The sequence below is a fragment of the Haliotis rubra genome, unplaced genomic scaffold, assembly GCF_003918875.1.
Source record: "Haliotis rubra isolate DU_JTF1 unplaced genomic scaffold, ASM391887v1 Scf156, whole genome shotgun sequence".
Taxonomy (NCBI): Eukaryota; Metazoa; Mollusca; class Gastropoda; order Lepetellida; family Haliotidae; genus Haliotis; species Haliotis rubra.
In genome coordinates this window covers 246,100-267,513 of record NW_025765514.1, presented here as the reverse complement: position 1 = coordinate 267,513, position 21,414 = coordinate 246,100, and the positions used below count along the sequence as shown (strand labels likewise).

The following is a 21,414-nucleotide window of genomic DNA, read 5'->3' as shown; positions in this document are numbered from 1 at the left end:
ATACACATACTCTGCAACTTGTCTAACTATCACATGGCATGAAGGTCTGAATTTTCATGTGACAAGATACGCATCAATGATTAATTGTTATGTTTGATACACACTGTTGGGACACACCGGTTTACCCCCATTAGTTAGACATCCCATTAGTTAGACATCCCAATTGTCAGACACAGGACTAGGGATTAATTAGGGCAACACCCATAAATAAATGGGAATGTCCCAATTGGAGATTTCAACCAGTTAGTTGAATCTAAGGAAAACTGTTATTGTGTACAACTATCTTGGAGTTATTTTTGATGGAAAATCCAGGAAGTTCCGACGTATGGTAGAGGTGGTGTTATGGTATGGGGAGGATTACTAGTATGCGGTGAACTGAAAACAGCGGAACACACAACAACAACAACTACAAAAAATATACATATATATATAAAAAAAAACGTCTTATGGTAACTATCTTGGTGCACCTGACAACCTGGGACGTGATGCTGTAAAAATATTAATTTTGATCGACAGAATCTGAGATTTAAACAAGATCCTGTACATCGAGTTGCCACACCCCTAGCCAGACCACCTTTGAGCGCCAAGTTGAAAGTTCTCTGGGATTCGTTTTTTGACACGTTGATAGGATTCAGGATGCTTGGGCTTGGATTTCACCATTCACATTCCTATTCATATTCAGAGTAAAAAACAGGCAGAAAACCCCAATTAAATATGAATTCCGTACAAATATAGCTTGCATACGTTTCGGTGTGTCCTCAGTCTCTGTATACATTATTCCTGTCAATGCGAAGTATTCAAAAGGCAAATATAGAAATCAAAAACTATACTCGACAAAGCACATGAAAAATCTCTGACAATCCGAGATCGGGACACAACTCTGCATGCTCTATGTGAAGATGTCTTGTCGACCTTTACACAGACAGCCTATACGTATTCCTTAAGAACATCTTCGTTATATTATCTTCTATTTTATTATAGCAATAGTGATGATAATTGATTGATATCCAATTTTATAATGTTACGAAATAAGTATCGATATCATGAAATATTGATTGTCAGAAATTTGATTTATAGTATCTAAAAGGTATTTTATGATACCTAAAATATATTTTGTGATATTAAAAACAATTTCTGATGTCTAAGAACCAAAAGAGATACCATTAATGTATTTTGTGATATATAAGCATCTTGAAAAAACGTTCAAATATGTGCATCGATTTGGTGATATCAATAGATCATCTTCCTTAACACGAAATTACACAACATAATAATACCTCTTTAATGTGCTACAGAGGTCCTCCGTGATAATCTTAAAAGATAACTGATAATTGTCAAGATTCTAAAAGTTTGTTTCAGAATCTAAGGCACAGTTTGGTATTTTAGGAGCGTCAAATTATGCAATGATGTTTTTATGCAGTAGATTCATCACGCATACATAATATGATATATGAAAATATGTGCACACATACACTTAAGCTATACCGAGTGACTTTTGGAGTTTGTATGGTGTTCTGAAATATATCGACACTACTGCAAACAGTGTGGACATCCTACAGCTACTTGTAGATGACAGATATTAAGGTATTAAATAGTTTCTAACGTTAAAGCTTAAATATATCAAGTAAGATGGGTTCTGGAATTTTCAACATTTCATTAATGGTCTGTTCTTCCTTCTACAAACGATCAAATAGTTGTGAAATCACATTAGGTCCACTATAAACTATAGCTGGATGATAATAGTCTGGGTTTACAGACATTACCTTGTACCAAAAGCCAGTGGGTACGTGTTGCTTATGAACCACAGTGTGTGCTGTTTCAGGACTGTGTTACCAGCCACTGACCTTTCTAGTTATGGATTCGAAATCCGCATAGATTACAGCACCCTAAGCTGTTTACATGTAGTTTTAGAGGCGGTGGGGTAGCCTAGTGGTTAAAGCGTTCGCTCGTGACGCGGAAGGCCCGGGTTCGATTCCTCACTTGCGTACAATGTGTTAAAACTATTTCTGATGTCCCCCGCCGTGATGTTGCTGGAACTTTGCTAAAAGCGGGGTGAAACCATACTCACTCACTCACTCACATATACTTTTAAATCTAAGCCATTTTTCATCTTCACTATCGGGCAATCTAACGTTCCTATTAATAGAATGATTACACATCAACTTTGTGATCCTCTAACAAGCCATGTCTACAAAAACAATGGAAACACCGTCTACAGTCAAAGGTTTGATGGCCATGTTTGGTTCTATCTCCCATTGAGTCTACTGAAAGTTATAATGGGACAATAGTGCCTTTTATCTTCCTGACTGAGAAGCAAGTCTACTGCTTTTTCAAACTTAAAAGAACTGATATGAAGTGGAAATACTCCATCATCATCCTCATAGCCAAATACATGAACAGAAATGCTGTCCCAGGCATGACCTCTCAAATTTTGAAATTTGAGATAGAGGGAAAGGCATGACAATACCTTCTAAATTGAGCTCAGACTCATATGGATTATATTTGCTAACCTACCAGGATGATGTTTCTATCTTCTTGATGCAAGGTACCCTGCACAGACCATTTCTGATCTTCATTTTGGATATTGTGATTGGTCTTTTTGTCTGTAAGACATTTTGGGAGTTTTATGTAGATACCTTCTTCCAAAGGGACGTATTCAGTTGTGTTGACTTCAATATAAATACTTTGATCTAGCACCTACCCACTCCCTTCGGCCTGAAACTCCTTAGCAGATGTGTACAACTTTTGGTAGGCATCTGCCAACTGCTGTTCAATTTCAGAAAAGTTGGTGGTCCAAAAGTTAGTAGTTCTAAGGACAGGCTCAGCTTAAATAATCTCATTATTTTCATCATGCTTGATGTACTTAAGCTTTAACGCTAGAAACCATTTAATACCTTTCATTTTGGTTAATTGTCAGAAGTGGTCCAGTTCTCCAGTTCGGTGGGTGTCTTCACATTGTTCAGAAATGCTTGTGTGTTCTTCATTCTAAATAAAATAAAACGGAAAAATATAGGCAATATTTAAATGGGGAATATTCACAACAGAATGTTCATCAATAAATACGTTATTGACATTTAAAACATGTAGAAACTATTATATAAAATAAAAACAAACGTAAAATACTTGATGTTTTACCTCAAACGTAAAAATAACGTTATTTTTCCTAATTTAATCTATTTACTTACTTGTAGATATAAATAAATATATGTATACTTAAATTGTGATCAGTTACCTTAATAAATGCAGAGGAAGTTTGAGAAAGATGGGGAAAAATGTAACTCTCTGTTGACACAAAGTTCTTCTCGGCTGCTGGCGTGACACAGAAAGATTTGAATCGAACGCTTCCTCGTCATTATGTAGGGCTGACAATGGATGTGTTCATTCCAAGTACACTGTACTGGGTGTAAAGAGAATGCACTGACGTGAATCGCATTTCAATGAAAAGGGGAGGCAGGTGTGACTGTATTCAACATATTAGACGAGGCTATCATGAAACAGGTAGGTCACCCTTACATCATAAGAACTTCTCTGACAAGTCTTGTTCAAACTTGATCGAACGTGTTTATTCCTAGTCAAAGTTATAGTGACCATATCTGCAAAGGATTGTTCAAATAACCGATTGCCTTCAGTATGTTGTCAAGAGATTTGAATTATTATAGCGAGGAGAGCCCACCTCACCTCACCCTACCCCTACCCCTACCCCTACCACCCCACCCCACCCATGTCATGTCATGTCATGTCTCTAGTGTCAATTTATTCCATCTTGCGCTTGCGCAATAAATTCGTTAGTTACCCAAGCACCCGGATGCGTGTAATTTTAGGTCTTTGCACCAACAAACCAAGTAAAAGGTAAGATATGATGCGACGATAGTAAACAATCAGTAATGCAACTAACATGTAGTTTCCAGAAAGTCCGGTTAAATTAGTGCTCAAAGATACATAATCTCCTTTTTCTTTCAACGATTTGACAAAGTAATATGGCATGATCGCAGGCTCGTCATTTTCGCAGTAGCCCAGAAGCCAGTCAAATTGTATTGTTTTCAACATCACCACCCACTGATGATTTAACAACCTAACAAATCTCGAGTCCGGTGAATATTTCCTTGTTTACCTGCAGTGTTGCGCCATCCCTTCCCCTAAACGTTAATAAAAGCTGATCACTCGCTCACACCGATCTCTCATTCACTATGTGCAAAACGTGAACAGACATGCAAGGCGAATAATACAATAAAATTTTGATAAATCTTCTTGGTATTACAAAAGATTCAAATGAATAGTATTATATCAAAATCATTCAGGGTGGAATTTTAGTGAATGGCAATGTGAGCCCAGCTCTGGGTTGTCCTGATCAAAGAGCTCTATACACTGTATGACGCTTTTCTATCTGTTATTAAATTGCCCGGGACAGACTAAATCCTCAACAGGCCAACACGTCTGAAATTACAGTCCGTTCTCCCAACTATGTCCAGTAGCACGTGATGTGAACAGCTACAACAAAAGCACACATCTACCATATCATCTAGCACATCCCACAAGCATATCTACAGAAATATCACTCTTTAGTATTCTAAATTCTAAAAGGGTATTTTAGATTAGATCGATGAATCACAATGGATAATTGTCCACGGATAATTATCAATGCTTAGAATCATTATCAACAGACCAACACTTCTGAAATTACAATCCGTCCTCCCAACTACAATCTTAAAAAAATGTAGGGGAACCTGAACTTTCAGTTTGGATAGGAAGTAAAAGCGTCAGCAAACTTTTCCAAGACAGACATCTTATGAACGCACCACCATTTTTTTTATCACCACCCCTAAACACAACCACGTGGAATGCACGTGCACAACACAGTAGCCCCATACACGTGCATGAGGTGTCATTCTTGATTTTGAGGGTTTTAAAGAAGGTCGATAAATCACTGTTTACCATTAATTTTGACAATCATTTTGACTCACACAGTGTTTGTTTCTAGCGAGTGTTTTTGTTTGAAAACGAAAATCGTACACATGCAAATTTCACGTCTTACACCAATCATCTTTCAAGACTGATTACTGTACAAACAACTATGGTCAAAGGAACATTCATTATTATCACTGATATGATAATAGACTCCGATCTGTCACTTTTTTCAATCGTAAAATTAAAAATGAAGTTCCCCCTTTTTTTAAGAGTATATGTCCAGCATCACATTAATGTGGAAAGTTACAACAAAAACACAAATGTTTCAACCAAATGAAAACGTTGCTCAAACGTTCCTGAAACCCATAAAAGCAAAGTTTAAAAAGTGGATGTTTTTTTTAGAACTGCGAATATATGATGTGATTTAGGATGCTAATATTACACTTTTCTGTTGTTGATACAACAGTTTGTAAAATGACACAGAGAAGTTATGAAGGAAACAATCTATACTGTTTAATTAGACGCTAATTGTTTTATGGGTTCTGGAGAACCGCTCAAACGTCTCACTGATCACGGGTTTGCTTATTGCAAACTGAGGATGTTGTTTTTCTCTGCAAACACGGTCGGGCCAGATAACCTATGCCCGCGGATGATTAGTTGACAATGAAGATGCATATAAACAAGTTGAAGCTGATATATGCATTCGGAAATCGACAAGGTTTGACAAAGGCTTTTAAACAATAGAAATTACACTTTGTGGCAAATTTCCAAATTAATAATTAATACAATTAATTATGTAACATTAACGCCCCCTACAGGTTGAAATATCTTTCGGCCCCTCTTTCGATCAAACACTAAATTGCCTGACGGACCCATTACGCATTATGTCGTAGGCTCACGTTAAATCTACCAGTTATCATCATCATCTTAAAGAAATGCGTTTCATGACGTGGGCGATTTGATTAACAAGCGTCATGCTGGAAGATAATCTCCCATTCCTCCAGCACAGTATATTAAAGCTTACATGCAACGCAAAACACAACTTTGCAGATTCTGATACCTTTCGGTATGGACTTACAGTAACAAATTATCAAAAATGCAAATTCAACGTATAAAGTTGAAAAATAACGCGATGAATAAAATCCGGCGAAATCGGAGTTCAAACGATTCACTAAAAAAACCCCAGCTGGGTTGAAAAGTGTGGTGGCGCCTCCGAATTTTAAGGCGAGAAAGCGATGGCCCTAATCAGCCACCATAGAAAAAGTGGTTTCAACAGCTGTGCTGCGCTGCGTAGGTGAACATGTCCAGAGAGGTGATATTTGCTCCGATGATAAAACTGAGCTGTCTTTGTAGAATTACAATCCGTTCTCCCAACATGTCCAGTGTTGACAGCTACAACGAAAATACACATCTACCATATCATCTAGCACATACCACAAGTATAGCTACCGAAATATCACAGGATGGAACATTCACTCCATAGTATTCTATACACAATGGACACGACTATATTAGCATTATTAGCAATGCTTAGTATAGAATTTGATATTCTTGTTTTGGGGGTGGGCTGTTCCTGTAGGACCACTATAATTGATGTTTAGGACCACTATAATTGATGACATCACACACGAGAATGATGATGTCACTTGGTTTGAAGGCCAATTCTAACCTGGATCTTCACAGGTAGCCCATGGTCTATTAGACAGACTAGCCCCATTGTCATGGTGCAGGGAGACTGATGCTGAGTGTTGTATCTGATAATGTTTTACCCTTTAGGGATACTGGTGTTAGAATAGGTCTCCAGCAACGCGAGTTGGTTGAAGTAGTAAGAGGGGACTCCATGGATCAGCTGGTCACACACGCTGACATAGTCCACTGTGGTATCGCATCCCGAAAGTGTGGATCAGTTGGTCAGTCATTCTGACATGGTACACGATGGTATTGTACCCAGACAGCGTGGATCAGCTGATAAGACATGATGACATGGTTCACTGTGGCATCGTACCCGGACAGTGTGGATCAGCCGATCAGACACGCTGACATGGTTCACGGTGGTATCATACCCAGACAGTGTGGATCAGGTGGTCAGACTTGCTGACATGGTCCACTGTGGTATCGCACCCCAACAGTGTGGTTCAGCTGGTCAAACATGGTCGACAATGGTATCGAACCACGACCATGAGTATCATTGCTGACATCGTTCAGTGTGGTATCGCACCCCGACAGTGTGGATCAGTTGGTCAGTCATTCTGACATGGTACACGATGGTATTGTACCCAGACAGCGTGGATCAGCTGATAAGACATGATGACATGGTTCACTGTGGCATCGTACCCGGACAGTGTGGATCAGCCGATCAGACACGCTGACATGGTTCACGGTGGTATCATACCCAGACAGTGTGGATCAGGTGGTCAGACTTGCTGACATGGTCCACTGTGGTATCGCACCCCAACAGTGTGGTTCAGCTGGTCAAACATGGTCGACAATGGTATCGAACCACGACCATGAGTATCATTGCTGACATCGTTCAGTGTGGTATCGCACCCCGACAGTGTGGATCAGCTGGTCAGACATGGTTCACTGTGGTATCGCACCCTAACAGTGTGGCTCAGCTGGTCAGACATGGTCCACTGTGGTATCGAACCACAACCATGTGTATCATAGCTGACATGGTTCAGTGTGGTATCACATCCCGACAGTGTGGATCAGCTGGTCAGACATGGTTCACTGTGGTATCGCACCCTAACAGTGTGGCTCAGCTGGTCAGACATGGTCCACTGTGGTATCACACCCCAACAGTGTGGTTCAGCTGGTCAAACATGGTCCACTGTGGTATCACACCCCGACAGTGCGGATCATTGCTGACATGGTTCACTGTGGCATCACACCCCGACAGTGTGGATCATTGATGACATGGTCCACTGTGGTATCACACCCCGACAGTGTGGATCATTGCTGACAGGGTCCATTGTGGTTTCGCACCCCGACAGTGTGGATCAGTCGGTCAGACATGGTTCACTGTGGTATAACACCCCGAAAGTGTGGATCATTGCTGACATGGTCCACTGTGGTTTCGCACCCCGACAGTGTGGATGAGCTGGTCAGACATGGTTCACTGTGGTATCACACCCCGACAGTGTGAATCATTCCTGACATGGTCCACTGTGGTATCGCACCCCGACAGTGTGGATCATTGCTGACATGGTAAACAGTGGTATAACACCCCAACAGTGTGGATCATTGCTGACATGGTTCAGTGAGGTATCGCACCCCAACAGAGTGGATCAGCTGGTCAGACATGGTTCACTGTGATATCACACCCCGACAGTGTGGATCATTGCTGACATGGTCCACTGTGGTATCACACCCCGACAGTGTGGATCATTGCTGACATGGTTCACTGTGGTATCACACCCCGAGAGTGTCGATCATTGATGACATGGTCCACTGTGGTATCGCACCCCGACAGTGTGGATCATTGCTGACATGGTCCACTGTGGTATCGCACCACGACAGTGTGCATGAGCTGGTCAGACATGGTTCACTGTGGTATCGCACCCCGACAGTGTGGATCAGCTGGTCAGACATGGTTCACTGTGGTATCACACCCTGACAGTGTGGATCATCGCTGACATGGTCCACTGTAGTATCGTACCCCAACAGTGTGGATCATTGCTGACATGGTTCACTGTGGTATTACACCCCGACAGTGTGGATCAGCTGGTCAGACATGGTTCAATGTGGTATCGCACCCCAACAGTGTGGTTCAGTTGGTCAAACATGGTTCACTGTGGTATCACACCCCGACAGTGTGGATCATTGCTGACATGGTTCACTGCGGTATTACACCCCGACAGTGTGGATCAGCTGGTCAGACATGGTTCAATGTGGTATCGCACCCCAACAGTGTGGTTCAGCTGGTCAAACATGGTTCACTGTGGTATCACACCCCGACAGTGTGGATCATTGCTGACATGGTTCACTGTGGTATTACACCCCGACAGTGTGGATCAGCTGGTCAGACATGGTTCAATGTGGTATCGCACCCCAACAGTGTGGTTCAGCTGGTCAAACATGGTTCACTGTGGTATCGCACCCCAAAAGTGTGGATGAGCTGGTCAGACATGGTTCACTGTGGTATCACACCCCGACAGTGTGGATCATTGCTGACATGGTCCACTGTGGTTTCGCACCCCGACAGTGTGGATGAGCTGGTCAGACATGGTTCACTGTGGTATCACACCCCAACAGTGTGGATCATTCATGACATGGTTCACTGTGGCATCACACCTCGACAGTGTGAATCATTGCTGACATGGTCCACTGTGGTATCGCACCCCGACAGTGTGGATCAGCTGGTCAGACATGGTTCACTGTGGTATCACACCCCGACAGTGTGGATCAGCTGGTCAGACATGATTCACTGTGGTATCATACCCCGCCAGTGTGGAGCAGCTGGTCAGACATGGTTCACTGAGGTATCACACCCCGAGAGTGTGGATCATTGCTGACATGGTCCACTGTGGTATCACATTCCGACAGTGTGGATCATTGCTGACATGGTCCACTGTGGTATCACACCCCGACAGTGTGGATCATTGCTGACATGGTCCACTGTGGTATCACACCCCAACAGTGGGGATCATTGCTGACATGGTCCACTGTGGTATCGCACCCCGACAGTGTGGATCATTGCTGACATGGTTCACAGTGTTATCACACCCCGACCGTTTGGATCAGCTGGTCAGACATGGTTCAATGTGGTATCACACCCTGAATTGTGTGGATCATTGCTGACATGGTCCACTGTGGTACCACACCCCAACAGTGAGGATCAGCTGGTCACACATGGTTCACTGTGGTATCGCACCCCGACAGTGTGGATCATTGATGACATGGTCCACTGTGGCATCACACCTCGACAGTGTGAATCATTGCTGACATGGTCCACTGTGGTATCGCACCCCGACAGTGTGGATCAGCTGGTCAGACATGGTTCACTGTGGTATCGCACCCCAACAGTGTGGTTCAGCTGGTCAAACATGGTTCACTGTGGTATCACACCCCGACAGTGTGGATCATTGCTGACATGGTTCACTGTGGTATTACACCCCGACAGTGTGGATCAGCTGGTCAGACATGGTTCAATGTGGTATCGCACCCCAACAGTGTGGTTCAGCTGGTCAAACATGGTTCACTGTGGTATCGCACCCCAAAAGTGTGGATGAGCTGGTCAGACATGGTTCACTGTGGTATCACACCCCGACAGTGTGGATCATTGCTGACATGGTCCACTGTGGTTTCGCACCCCGACAGTGTGGATGAGCTGGTCAGACATGGTTCACTGTGGTATCACACCCCAACAGTGTGGATCATTCATGACATGGTTCACTGTGGCATCACACCTCGACAGTGTGAATCATTGCTGACATGGTCCACTGTGGTATCGCACCCCGACAGTGTGGATCAGCTGGTCAGACATGGTTCACTGTGGTATCACACCCCGACAGTGTGGATCAGCTGGTCAGACATGATTCACTGTGGTATCATACCCCGCCAGTGTGGAGCAGCTGGTCAGACATGGTTCACTGAGGTATCACACCCCGAGAGTGTGGATCATTGCTGACATGGTCCACTGTGGTATCACATTCCGACAGTGTGGATCATTGCTGACATGGTCCACTGTGGTATCACACCCCGACAGTGTGGATCATTGCTGACATGGTCCACTGTGGTATCACACCCCAACAGTGGGGATCATTGCTGACATGGTCCACTGTCGTATCGCACCCCGACAGTGTGGATCATTGCTGACATGGTTCACAGTGGTATCACACCCCGACCGTTTGGATCAGCTGGTCAGACATGGTTCAATGTGGTATCACACCCTGAATTGTGTGGATCATTGCTGACATGGTCCACTGTGGTACCACACCCCAACAGTGAGGATCAGCTGGTCACACATGGTTCACTGTGGTATCGCACCCCGACAGTGTGGATCATTGCTGACATGGTCCACTGTGGCATCACACCTCGACAGTGTGAATCATTGCTGACATGGTCCACTGTGGTATCGCACCCCGACAGTGTGGATCAGCTGGTCAGACATGGTTCACTGTGGTATCACACCCCGACAGTGTGGATCAGCTGGTCAGACATGATTCACTGTGGTATCATACCCCGACAGTGTCGAGCAGCTGGTCAGACATGGTTCACTGAGGTATCACACCCCGACAGTGTGGATCATTGCTGACATGGTCCACTGTGGTATCACACCCCTCGACAGTGTGGATCATTGACATGGTCACTGTGGTATCACACCACGACAGTGTGGATCATTGCTGACATGGTCCACTGTGGTATCGCACCCTCGACAGTGTGGATCATTGCTTCACATGGTTCACTGTGGTATCACACCCGACAGTGTGGATCATTGCTGACAATGGTCACTGTGGTATCACACCCCGACAGTGTGGATCATCTGCTGACATGATTCACTGTGGTATCATACCCCGACAGTGTCGAGCAGCTGGTCAGACATGGTTCACTGAGGTATCACACCCCGATAGTGTGGATCATTGCTGACATGGTCCACTGTGGTACCACACCCCAACAGTGAGGATCAGCTGGTCACACATGGTTCACTGTGGTATCGCACCACGACAGTGTGGATCATTGCTGACATGGTCCACTGTGGCATCACACCCCGACAGTATGGATCATTGCTGACATGGTTCACTGTGGTATCGCACCCCGACAGTGTGGATCATTGCTGACATGGTCCACTGTGGTATCACACCCCGACAGTGTGGATCACTGCTGACATAGTTCACTGTGGTATCACACCCCGACAATGTGGATCATTGCTGACATGGTCCACTGTGGTATCACACCCCGACAGTGTGCATCATTGCTGACATGGTCCACTGTGGCATCGCACCCCGACAGAGTGGATCAGCTGGTCAGACATTGTTCACTGTGGTATCGCACCCCGACAGTGTGGATCAGCTGGTCAGACATGGTTCACTGTGGTATCACACCCTGACAGTGTGGTTCAACTGGTCAAACATGGTCGACAATGGTATCGAACCACGACCATGTGTATCATTGCTGACATCGTTCAGTGTGGTATCGCACCCCGACAGAGTGTCTCAGCTGGTCAGACATGGTTCAATGTGGTATCGCACCCCAACAGTGTGGTTCAGCTGGTGAAACATGACCCACAGTGGTATCGAGCCAAGATCAAGTGTATCATTGCTGACATGGTTCAGTGTGGTATCGCACCCCGACAGTATGGATCAGCAGGTCAGACATGGTTCACTGTGGTATCGCACCCCGACAGTGTGGTTCTGCTGGTCAAACATGGTCCACTGTGGTATCACACCCCGACAGTGTGGATCATTGCTGACATGGTTCACTGTGGTATCACACCCCGACAGTGTGGATCAACCGCTCACACATGGTTCACTGTGGTATCGCACCCCGACAGTGTGGATCAACCGCTCACATATGGTTCACTGTGGTATCACACCCTGACAGTATGGATGAGCTGGTCACACATGGCTTAGTGTGGTATCACACCCCGACAGTGTGGATCAGCTGGTCAGACAGGGTTCACTGTGGCATCATACTCCGGAAGTGTGGATCAGCCGGCTAGACATGGTTGACGGTGACATCACACAACGACAGTGTGGATGAACTGGTCTGACATGGTCCACTGTGGTATCGGACCGAGACAATGTGGATCAGCTGGTCAGACATGGTTCACTGTGGTATCGAAACCCGACAGTATGGATCAGCTGGTCAGACATGGTTCACTGTGGTATCGCACCCCGACAGGGTGGATCAGGTGGTCAGACATGGTTCACTGTGGTATCACACCCCGACAGTGCGGATCATTGCTGACATGGTCCACAGTGGTATCACACCCCGACCGTTTGGATCAGCTTGTCAGACATGGTCCACTGTGGTATCACACCCCGACAGTGTGGATCATTGCTGACATGGTCCACTGTGGTATCACACTCCGACAGTGTGGATCATTGCTGACTTGGTTCACTGTGGTATCACACCGTGACAGTGTGGATCATTGCTGACATGATCCACTGTGCTATCACACCCCGAGAGTGTGGATCATTGTTGACATGGTCCACTGTGGTATCACACTCCGTCAGTGTGGATCATTGCTGACATGGTTCACTGTGGCATCACCCCCCGACAGTGTGGATCATTGCTGACATGTTCCACTGTCGCATCACACCCCGACAGTGTGGATCAGCTGGTCAGACATGGTTCACTCTGGTATCACACCCTGACAGTGTCGATCATTGCTGACATGGTCCAATGTGGCATCGTACCCAAAGAGTGTGGATCATTGCTGACTTGGTTCACTGTGGTATCACATCCTGACAGTGTGAATCATTACTGACAATGGTTCACTGTGGTATCGCACCCCGACAGTGTGAATCAGGTGGTCAGACATGGTCCACTGTGGCATCACACCCTGACAGTGTGGATCATTGTTGACATGGTCCACTGTGGTATCACACCCCGATTGTGTGGATCATTGCTGACATGGTTCACTGTGGTATCGCACCACGACAGTGTGGATAATTGCTGACATGTTCCACTGTGGTGCCACACCCCGACAGTGTGGATCATTGCTGACATGGTCCACTTTGGTATCACACCCGACAGTGTGGATCATTGCTGACATGGTCCACTGTGGTATCGTACCCCGACAGTGTGGATCATTGCTGACATGTTCCACTGTGGTATCACACCCCGGTAGTGTGGATCATTGCTGACATGGTTCACTGTGGTATCGCACCCCGACAGTGTGGATCATTGCTGACATGTTCCACTGAGGTATCACACCCCGAGAGTGTGGATCATTGCTGACATGGTCCTCTGTGGTATCACACCCCGATAGTGTGGATCACTGCTGACATACTTCACTGTGGTATCGCACCCCGACAGTGTGAATCATTGCTGACATGTTCCACTGTGGTATCACACCCCGACAGTGTGGATCATTGCTGACATGTTCCACTGTGGTATCACACCCCGACAGTGTGGATCATTGCTGACATGGTCCACTGTGGTATCACACCCCAACAGTGTGGATCAGCTGGTGAGACATGGTTCACTGTGGCATCACACCCCATCAGTGTGGATCAGCTGGTCAGACACTGTTCATTGTGGCATCACACCCCGACAGTGTTGATGAGCTGGTTAGACATGGTTGACTGTGGCATCACACCCCGACAGTGTGGATCAGGTGGTCAGACAATGTCCACTGTGGCATCACACCCAAACAGTGTGGATCAGCTGGTCAGACATGGTCCACTGTGGTATCACACCCCGACAGTGTAGATGAGCTGGTAGACATAGTTCACTTTGGCATCACACCCCTACTTGGTGGGTGAGCTGCTCAGACATGGTTGACTGTGGTATCGCACCCCGACAGTGTGGATCAACTGGTCAGACATGGTCCACTGTGGCATCACACCCCGACAGTGTGGATCAGCTGGTCAGACATGGTTCACTGTGGTATCGCACCCCGACAGTGTGGATCAGCTGGTCAGACATGGTTCACTGTGGCATCACACCCCGACAGTGTGGATCAGCTGGTCAGACATGGTTCACTGTGGTATCGTACCCCAACAGTGTGGATCAACTGGTCAGACATGGTTCACTGTAGCATCACACCCCGACAGTGTGGATCAACTGGTCAGACATGGTTCACTGTGGCATCACACCCCAACAGTGTGGATCAGCTGGTTAGACATGGTTCACTGTGGCATCACACCCCGACAGTGTGGATCAGCTGGTAAGACATGGTTGACTGTGTCATCACACCCCTGTAGTGTGGATCAGCTAGTCAGACATGGTTCACTGTGGTATCACACCGCGACATGGTGGATGAGCTGCTCAGACAGGGCTCATTGTGGCATCACACCCCATCAGTGTTGATCAGCTGGTTAGACATGGTTGACTGTGGCATCACACCCCGGCAGTGTGGATCAGGTGGTCAGACATTGTCCACTGTGGCATCGTACCCCAACAGTGCAGATCATTGCTGACATGGTTCACTGTGGCATCACCCCCCGACAGTGTGGATCATTGCTGACATGGTCCACTGTCGCATCACACCCCCGACAGTGTGGATCAGCTGGTCAGACATGGTTCACTGTGGTATCACACCCCGACAGTGTGGATCAGCTGGTCAGACATGGTTCACTGTCGCATCACACCCCGACAGTGTGGATCAGCTGGTCAGACATGGTTCACTCTGGTATCACACCCTGACGGTGTCGATCATTGCTGACATGGTCCAATGTGGCATCGTACCCAAACGGTGTGGATCATTGCTGACATGGTTCACTGTGGCATCGCACCCCAAAAGTGTAGTTCAGCTGGTCAAACATGGTTCACTGTGATATCACACCCCAACAGTGTGGATCATTGCTGACATGGTTCACTGTGGCATCACCCCCCGACAGTGTGGATCATTGCTGACATGGTCCACTGTCGCATCACACCCCGACAGTGTGGATCAGCTGGTCAGACATGGTTCACTGTGGTATCACACCCCGACAGTGTGGATCAGCTGGTCAGACATGGTTCACTGTCGCATCACACCCCGACAGTGTGGATCAACTGGTCAGACATGGTTCACTGTGGCATCACACCCCAACAGTGTGGATCAGTTGGTTAGACATGGTTCACTGTGGCATCACACCCCGACAGTGTGGATCCGCTGGTAAGACATGGTTGACTGTGTCATCACACCCCTGTAGTGTGGATCAGCTAGTCAGACATGGTTCACTGTGGTATCACACCGCGACATGGTGGATGAGCTGCTCAGACAGGGCTCATTGTGGCATCACACCCCATCAGTGTTGATCAGCTGGTTAGACATGGTTGACTGTGGCATCACACCCCGGCCGTGTGGATCAGGTGGTCAGACATTGTCCACTGTGGCATCGTACCCCAACAGTGCAGATCATTGCTGACATGGTTCACTGTGGCATCACCCCCCGACAGTGTGGATCATTGCTGACATGGTCCACTGTCGCATCACACCCCGACAGTGTGGATCAGCTGGTCAGACATGGTTCACTGTGGTATCACACCCCGACAGTGTGGATCAGCTGGTCAGACATGGTTCACTGTCGCATCACACCCCGACAGTGTGGATCAGCTGGTCAGACATGGTTCACTCTGGTATCACACCCTGACGGTGTCGATCATTGCTGACATGGTCCAATGTGGCATCATACCCAAACGGTGTGGATCATTGCTGACATGGTTCACTGTGGCATCGCACCCCAAAAGTGTAGTTCAGCTGGTCAAACATGGTTCACTGTGATATCACACCCAAACAGTGTGGATCATTGCTGACATGGTTCACTGTGGCATCACCCCCCGACAGTGTGGATCATTGCTGACATGGTCCACTGTCGCATCACACCCCGACAGTGTGGATCAGCTGGTCAGACATGGTTCACTGTGGTATCACACCCCGACAGTGTGGATCAGCTGGTCAGACATGGTTCACTGTCGCATCACACCCCGACAGTGTGGATCAGCTGGTCAGACATGGTTCACTCTGGTATCACACCCTGACGGTGTCGATCATTGCTGACATGGTCCAATGTGGCATCGTACCCAAACGGTGTGGATCATTGCTGACATGGTCCACTGTGGTATCACACCCCGACAGTGTGAATCATTACTGACATGGTCCACTGTGGTATCACACCCCGACAGTGTGAATCATTACTGACAATGGTCCACTGTGGTATCGCACCCCGACAGTGTGAATCATTGCGGACAATAGTCCACTGTGGTGCCACACCCCGACAGTGTGGATCATTGCTGACATGGTCCACTTTGGTATCGCACCACGACAGTGTGGATCATTGCTGACATGGTCCACTGTGGCATCACACCCCAACAGTGTGGATCAGCTGGTCAGACATGGTTCACTGTGGTATCACACCCCATCAGTGTGGATCAGCTGGTCAGACATGGTCCACTGCGGTTTTACACCCCGACAGTGTGGATCAGCTGGTTAGACATGGTCCACTGTGGCATCACACCCCAACAGTGTGGATCAGCTGGTCAGACATGGTTCACTGTGGTATCACACCCCGACAGTGTGGATCAGGTGGTCGGACATTGTCCACTGTAGCATCACACCCCGACAGTGTGGATCAGCTGGTCAGATATGGTTCACTGTGGCATCACACCCCGACAGTGTGGATCAGCTTGTCAGACGTGGTTCACTGTTGCATCACACCCCGACAGTGTGGATCATTGCTCACAATATCAATCACTGGTTTGTCTGATCCAAGACGTTCTATTTACTGGCCACGAAACAAAGCATCAGCATTACTCGGTACAATAAGAAGATTGATATTTTTTCACAACTAGTTCATCACTAGCAGGAATTATAACATGAAGGTTATCATTCACTTTTTAAGAACGAATTATAGTAAATCAAATTATTGTTGTTTTCCAGTACAAGTCATCTGCTAACGAGTCAGGATGTCGTCCACATCTCAAAAACACCGGAACTTCGTGTCAGAGCCAATGGGACTAAAGCCTGTGACTGAACTACCTGGAATAGGACCGGTTCTTGGCGGAAGACTCAGAGGGGCAGGGTTTGATAAGGTGAGATTACACTTTGTCTTACATTTCAGTAGACTGAAGAATGAGATAAAAAATATGTCTGTATCTGTAGTACCAAAGACGTTTTATAAGTATAAGTGAGGATAAGTAAAAAGTTATATGTTTACTCATGTGGGTATGCATGCTAAACTGCAGCATGCTGTCTCTCAGCTGCTAGCTCTAAACAACTGGCTTAGTGTTGATAATTTGTTACTTGAAAGCAACATTACACTCCTTCTGACTTCTCACCTCCAACAACTCATTGTTTATTGTTTTTCAGGCATACGTTGTTCTGGGTCAGTTTCTGTTGTTGAAGAAAGATGAGGAGCTTTTCGTAGACTGGCTGAAGGAGGCATGTCATGCTAATTCCAAGCAAGCAGGGGACTGCTTTACATGTCTGAAAACCTGGTGTGATTCTTTCTTGTGAGGTGCCTGCCCTCTCACATCATGCTTCTGTCCACATGTACTCATGCATACCCTTACTTTGGGCTTCCTTGGTCCAAGCTGCACAACTCAACCCTCTTTTGCCTGGTGACACGGGCTACTGCTGACATCCTATACCGGCAACCTGACACAGTTAAACAGTTTTACAAAGCAATAAACTCTATGGACCTTAGAGCTAAATAGCATAGATAATTCAGGCTTGTAGGCGTGTATCTCCCAGTGCAGTATCACTATAAAACCTGATGTGATTCGTTTGTCCTGGACAACATTTGCAGGAATGGATTATTTTAAGTTTTTAATATGCTTGTCATGAACAGCATTCATTTTCAAGATACGGGGTGCTGAATGATTTCAGACTTGAAGTTGATGAGGGGAATCTAGCATTACTCGTCTTGCTGGACCTTAGCGCAGCGTTCGACACGACAGACCATAGCGTAATGATTTCCCGCAGTTACGTGGACTTTAGAATCCAGGGAGTGGCATTGAGTTGGTTTACGTCCTACCTCAATGATAGGTATCAGTCAGTGCTTGTGGATGGCTGTCTATCAGAACCCGTCCTACTTACATGTGGCGTGCCACAGGGGCCTTGGGCCGATCCTTTGTACGCTGTACACAAGACAGCTTGGGAATCTAATTGACAGACACCGGATGTGACGTCACCACTATACCGACGACTCACAACCATTTCAGCCTAAACCACCAGAGGCCGCTGAAGCTCTGGAACTAACATCCCTCTGTTCTCAGGACATTAAGTCTTGGATGTTGAGAAACAAACTCAAACTCAACGATGACAAAACGGAATGCTTCATAGTTGGACCCAGGCTGAGGCGGTCAAAAGTTGATATCACTTCCATACCTATTGGGAGTTGTCTCATGGTAGCAGAGGTAGTTAAAGATCTACGTGTTCATCTTGATTTTGAGGTATCCTTGGAGAACCACTTCCTCCAGCGTAGAAACATTGGAAATATATAAGAAAGTATCTCAACAAACAATCGGCAATCATCCTTGTTCTGTCATTAGTCATTTCCAAGGTAGACTACTGCAACAGCCTACTCTGGGGGCTCCTCAGACAACAATCAACAAGCTTCAGAAAGTACAAAATACTGTCGCAAGAATTGTGACTCTCACGCGAAAATATGACTATATAACTCCTATTTTCCAAAGTCATCATTGGCTTCCAGTGAAAGAACGCATTTCCTACAAAGCCCTGCGTCTTGCGTATAAATGCATTGCTAGTGACACACCTGATTACCTGTGTGAGCTACTTGCAGACCACTGAGAACTCTCAGATTTCAAGCACAACATCTCCTCGGTGTCCTGAAAACTAAAACTGCAAGCTATGGGCATCGCTCTTTCTCTTCCTTGGCAGCCATAGAATGGAATCAACTTCCTATTGAAATAAGACTTGCTCCAACATTCAAATCGTTCAAAACATTTCTGAAGATCCATCTGTTTAAAAGAGTTTTCCTTAACTAGACTTTAACTGTGCGCTTCGAGCATGCATTAAGTGTGGAGTATTAGCACTATATAAATGCACCATTGTTAATTCAGCCTATGTTGCCGTCTTGTTTGTTATGCTTTGCTTGGTTTAAAAACACCATCAGGCAGACATTCGTCACTTTAAAACAGCCTTGGACCCAGAACTATATGAAATAGTAGGTTATAGAATTTATGGTGTTCAAAGGACGATTACACATTTGACCTGTTACCTTTTATGGAAGAACCCTAATTCCTTAACATTTTACATAAAAATAATCTACCTTTTTCCTTCAGAATATCATCTTGCACAGGTAACATATGCTTGTTTGTCTGTCACAGTTTGAAAATTTGTACATGACCCGACAGAGCAGTGATTATTCAAAACTCAAGAAACTAGAGAAAAGCTTTCCAAGGGAAAATGTAGTCTAGAGTGTCAGCTGGAGTGTCAGCTGGAGTGCAATAATTGTTTGTTTCTTTATTAGATAAAGCAAACTGATCTGACATCTCACAACTAGTCAATGTTAGTTTTTCATTTTAAGTATTAGCAATGTTGAATAAATTCTTATTATGACATCGGTGTTGTTTTTGTATTTTGATTACATGGAGAGAGAGGCTTGCATTTTAATGTGTGTTTTTTAGTGGTTGTATAACATCAGCATCTCAAGTGAATGTTCTGAAGCTGATACTTATTGGCCTCTGGAAGATTCCGGTGAGGGTCTCTGAAGATCCAGGTTAGGGTCTCAGAAGATCCAGGTTAGGGTTTCAAGATCCAGGTTAGGGTCTTTAGAAGATCCAGGTTAGGGTCTTCAGAAGATCCAGGTTAGGGTCTTCAGAAGATTCAGGTTAGGGTCTTCAGAAGATCCAGGTTAGGGTATTCAGAAGATCCAGGTTAGGGTCTCAAGATTCAGGTTAGGGTCTTCAAAGATTCAGGTAAGGGTCTTCAGAAGATCCATGTAAGGATCTCAGAAGATTCAGGTTAGGGTCTTCAGAAGATCCAGGTTAGGGTTTCAAGATCCAGGTTAGGGTCTTTAGAAGATCCAGGTTAGGGTCTTCAGAAGATCCAGGTTAGGGTCTTCAGAAGATTCAGGTTAGGGTCTTCAGAAGATCCAGGTTAGGGTATTCAGAAGATCCAGGTTAGGGTCTCAAGATTCAGGTTAGGGTCTTCAAAAGATTCAGGTTAGGGTCTTCTGTAAGGGTGCTCAGAAGATCCATGTAAGGATCTCAGAAGATTCAGATTAGGGTCTTCAGAAGATCCAGGTTAGGGTCTTCAGAAGATTCAGGTTAGGGTCTTCAGAAGATTCAGGTTAGGGTCTTCAGAAGATTCGGGTTAGGTTCTTCAGAAGATCCATGTAAGGATCTCAGAAGATCCAGGTTAGGGTCTTCAGAAGATTCAGGTTAGGGTCTTCAGAAGATCCATGTAAGGATCTCAGAAGATCCAGGTTAGGGTCTACAGAAGATTCAGGTTAGGGTCTTCAGAAGATTATGCTTGTCATGAGGCAAATAATGGGATCCTGTGGTCAGGCTCACTGACTTGGTTTATCCATGCCATTAATTCCCCTTGCACAGATCAATGGCCAGGAGTCAGCCTCTGGTCAAGTGTTGATTATTTCATTCATTCTCCACTAACAGGCGCCAATACCATAAGTTTATGTCGCTCTATGATTTCACCATTGAAACAGCCATATAAACCACCAGTTATAGTCGATTAGAAAAATAATGGCAATGTTTCCGCAATTTTGTATTTTACAGTTGTCTAAAGTAAGCCGAATGTAACAAATCACGCTGTCGCCAGAGCATCTTTTGTTAGATATGGCCTGTCTAAAATCGCGTCTGTAAAAAGGATGAGCCACTTTATCGTCTTATATGCTGCTGACTAGCTCTTTGTAAAATATAAAAGTCTTAAAT

General features: G+C 45.6%; 1 protein-coding gene across 5 annotated transcripts in view; it reads left to right on the top strand.

Annotated features, from left to right (window-relative positions):
• The window catches only part of LOC124270928 (barrier-to-autointegration factor-like), a 179,276-nt gene extending 159,194 nt beyond the window's left edge, over window positions 1-20,082 (top strand). For 3 of the 5 annotated variants that reach the window (XM_046705994.1, XM_046705998.1, XM_046705996.1), the window contains exons 2-3: window positions 17,438-17,589; window positions 17,867-20,082. In XM_046705994.1, the coding sequence (XP_046561950.1) occupies window positions 17,464-17,589; window positions 17,867-18,013 (273 nt within the window). In that variant the 5' untranslated portion in view covers window positions 17,438-17,463 and the 3' untranslated portion in view covers window positions 18,014-20,082. Of the gene's footprint in view, window positions 1-3,783; window positions 3,850-3,937; window positions 4,092-17,437; window positions 17,590-17,866 lie in introns of those variants that run through there. The other 2 variants (XM_046705995.1, XM_046705997.1) reach the window with 2 other exon arrangements.
• Window positions 20,083-21,414: the final 1,332 nt, after the last annotated feature.